General features: G+C 38.9%; 1 protein-coding gene across 2 annotated transcripts in view; it reads right to left on the bottom strand.

Annotated features, from left to right (window-relative positions):
• Positions 1 to 2,680: 2,680 nt before the first annotated feature.
• nfybb (nuclear transcription factor Y, beta b) overlaps positions 2,681 to 3,479 on the bottom strand; it is a 9,251-nt gene continuing 8,452 nt past the window's right edge. For both annotated transcript variants that reach the window (XM_015020905.1, XM_015020907.1), the window contains exon 7: positions 2,681 to 3,211. In XM_015020905.1, the coding sequence (XP_014876391.1) occupies positions 3,179 to 3,211 (33 nt within the window). In that variant the 3' untranslated portion in view covers positions 2,681 to 3,178. The remainder of the gene's footprint in view (positions 3,212 to 3,479) is intronic.

Genomic DNA, 3,479 nt, shown 5'->3' with positions numbered 1-3,479 from the left:
TTCACATAATCAGCTTCTCTGCCTTCTGTTTTACATGTTTGAACTTAAATTAACTCTTACTAATGATGTTAGTATTTATTCCCATTACTAGTCAGATTAATGGTGTTATGTCATGTTTATGACAGTGTCATGACAGTCTCATTCAACCCCCTTCAAATAAAGTGTTACTGAAGATATTAAGATACATGGAAAAACCTCATGAAAACCTTATATAAAGCAGAAAGTACGATGGCCACCGTAAGAAAGGCTTGCAGTATTCAGTTATGCCGCATTAACTAATCTGTACATTATTGCATTATTGCGAGAGAAAGCAAAATCTATTGCGAGGGAATGCAAAAAAAAACAAAAACTCCCCATATCCCCCAGAGGGCTCTGTAAAATCCTGATCCTCTGAGGCAGGATTCAGATTTTTAAGTCTCAAGAAACCAGTCAGTTTCTGAAGAGTCGTGGATCCATTTAAATATGCCTCCTGTTTTTTCTTTTCAGTGTTAAAGAGGCTGATTCTGATACTGGAGAGTGGACAGTATGAAGCATCTCTGGGTCTGTGGGTATTATAGTAAATGTGGCTGAATACAACACTTCCGAGGTATGCTAACTTTGACATGCCACTGTCTGGACAAAGTGACTATATTTGGGGAATGACATAAATGTAAATCCTACATTGATGACCTCACTGCACTGCTATGTTCTGTTGGGGAAACGGTGCTGGTATTCACAGCTGCTCCACCCATACACCACCTCATTGTAAGGTTTCTGCACTGCTAACTGAGTCACTTTAATATTTTCTCTGCTCACTTGTTTAATGACCTAACCTCATTCTGCCCTGACTGAACTTTTCATCGTATATTTAAATCAGATTTATTGATAAACTCCTCAGGACCAAAAACAGCAATCAGTTCCCTACATTTCAAAGGTTGTTATGCCTTTATTCATGAAGAGAAAATATAGTATTAACGTAAGCAACTCTATGACTATTTATTGTTAAACATTTATTTGTTGTCTAAAGTAATCACTTCATTGTATGCTGCAAGTAATACATACATATTTGTCAAGAAGAAACACAATAATTCATGGTTTTGATGGCCAAGTTGAATACAAACCTTTCACATTATTATCTGTCAAGGTTTATAGACAGATCATCATCTGTCATTTTCCTTCCATCTGACAATCATGCTCCGCTTTGTGTTGGTCTGTCACATCAAATCCCTTAAATTACAATGAAGTGTGTGGCTATAACATGGCAAAGTGTGAAAACATTCAGATGTATGAATACTTTTAAAAAGTGGTTATGTGATATGATTGGTAATCCATCAGGTAGGGACGATCAGATGTGAGGAGCCGTGTGACTGTAATTCATAAAACTTGTTTGAGTCGTACATCCTTTATAGAAACAACGATGCTATAACTGATGGTGTAACGTCTAAACACTTCCATGATTTAGATGTGAGAATATATTCCAGTATGTGGCATTATAGAAAAAGGTCATGTTGAGCTGTGCTCTGTGACATCCAGTATATTTAACCTGCATTGTCTTTTCTTATTTATAGTCTCACTAGGTAGAGGTGGAGGGTGAGGTCAGAGGATGAGGATGAGGAGACAAATGAGGAAGGGAGAAAAAGGAAAGGGAGGTGGTCAGGTTCTGTGTGTGAATCTATTTTTTTTTTTTTTTTTTGGGGGGATGGATATTTTTGGTTTAATGAGTGTGTGTGTGTGTGTGTGTCTACTTGAATGAACATCTCTGTAGGCATGTGAAAGTCGGCTGGCAGACAGTGTGCTGTTTATTCACAGAGTGGGAGAGGCTCAGGAAACAGCCAACAGGAGCTTCCTGGGGAAAAGTCTAAGGGCTGATCCCTGAGCTTCTATAGGAGGAAATGAGCCTGGTGGGGCGGGAGCCTGACGGGGGCCTAACAGGGTCTATCAGGGGCCTGACAGAGTCTGATGGAGGCCTGACGGGGCACTGATGGGGCTTTACAGGAGTTGCTTCCATAACTGGAATGCTGGAAGTGAGACCACCCACAGGAAACCTGACATTTTATATGTAGAATATATCAGAAGGAATTTATCGTCTCAAGAATGACAGTAGGACCAGACAGGAGAAATATGAGGAGCTACAAATGTTGAACTCCTGTACACACCCACACATTCAATAAATTAAAATTAGAAAGTTTATTTATTTTTAGGAACTTAATCAGTAAGTGAAAAACATTACATTGATCATTTGGACACAGATGGAATCCTGAAAGCCTTTATTTCCGCTACAGCTCATAAAAAAAGCCATGAAATTTAAAATTAGAAACAGAATGTGGATTCGATACCTGCTTAAAGGTTATCATCAAAAGTTTTTAATCTGACAAATGAGCTTCATTGGGATATATATTCTAGTTTACTGAATTTAACCAGTGTTCCTTCTGTTAGGATTTGAGTTTTCTGTGTTTATTTTGTTTTTTTTTTTTAATACATTTTATTCACAGTAATATGAGAGAGCATAAAGTCTCTCTCATATTACTGTTAAAAACAGTGAAATAAAAGGACTTCATTCTCCAGATTGGGGGTCTTCCCTATTTGTACACATTAGGACAGCTGTGCACACTTTTTCCTTCCATTAAACATTCAAAGACTATGCTTAGATACTCTAATTTTTCAGGTAAATGACAGAAGTTAAAGAACTGACACTTGAAAGATCACTTCTGAATTTTTATTCAAAAGGTTTCCATAACATTAAAGCACAAGTGATCACTTACAAAAAGAGCTGTTGATCTAATGTGAAGGTAACAACATGGCTCCTTCTGAACGCAGGTGTTCAAAAACCAGCCTGGACAGACACCCCTCCCTTCACAGACCCTCCCTGATTCCTCCCCCCCAAACCAAAACACGTCAAAAACGCTTTAAAGCAAAACACATTGATACACAAGCACAAACATAATCCAACACTAAACCATGTAAGAGGACTAGTTTTTAAAATAAAGCCTTGCATCTCCCAGCTGACTTGGAAGTTCTCCAAACGTTTGGTACCTGATGACTAGAAACTACACACTCTACGAAACAGGTAGTGATTTCTCTGTACATGAGGGCTTCTCCGGATGCTTCCCTTCCAGTCGACTGGATGGCCTTTCCCAGCGGAAGGGTCAGAGGTCATCAGGTGAGCGCGAGCCCCAGGAGGGCCTGGTGTTGGCACTCGTCATGAAAACTGGATCTGCTGTACGGTGGGAATCTGAAACAGATGGGAACGATGGGAACGGTATTTAATCCACTCAGCTGTTCCTCAAGGATCAGACCTAACTCTGGTTGGTTTGTACACACAGGTACTGCATTAGATGAAAGAGTTAGTTCTTATTCACAATCGTTATCTTTTGTTTTGTTTGTTTGTTGCTATAAAACTATTAACCTACTCTACATCACATTCAGTTTTAGGCTTTTATTTATTTATTTGTTTTATGTACGTTAGGGCTGAAACGATTCCTCGAATGATTCGAGTACCT

Source organism: Poecilia latipinna, unplaced genomic scaffold, assembly GCF_001443285.1.
Source record: "Poecilia latipinna isolate Pla-1442-1.1 unplaced genomic scaffold, P_latipinna-1.0 Scaffold2684, whole genome shotgun sequence".
In the NCBI taxonomy this organism is placed as follows: Eukaryota; Metazoa; Chordata; class Actinopteri; order Cyprinodontiformes; family Poeciliidae; genus Poecilia; species Poecilia latipinna.
This window is presented reverse-complemented; position numbering and strand designations above follow the sequence as displayed.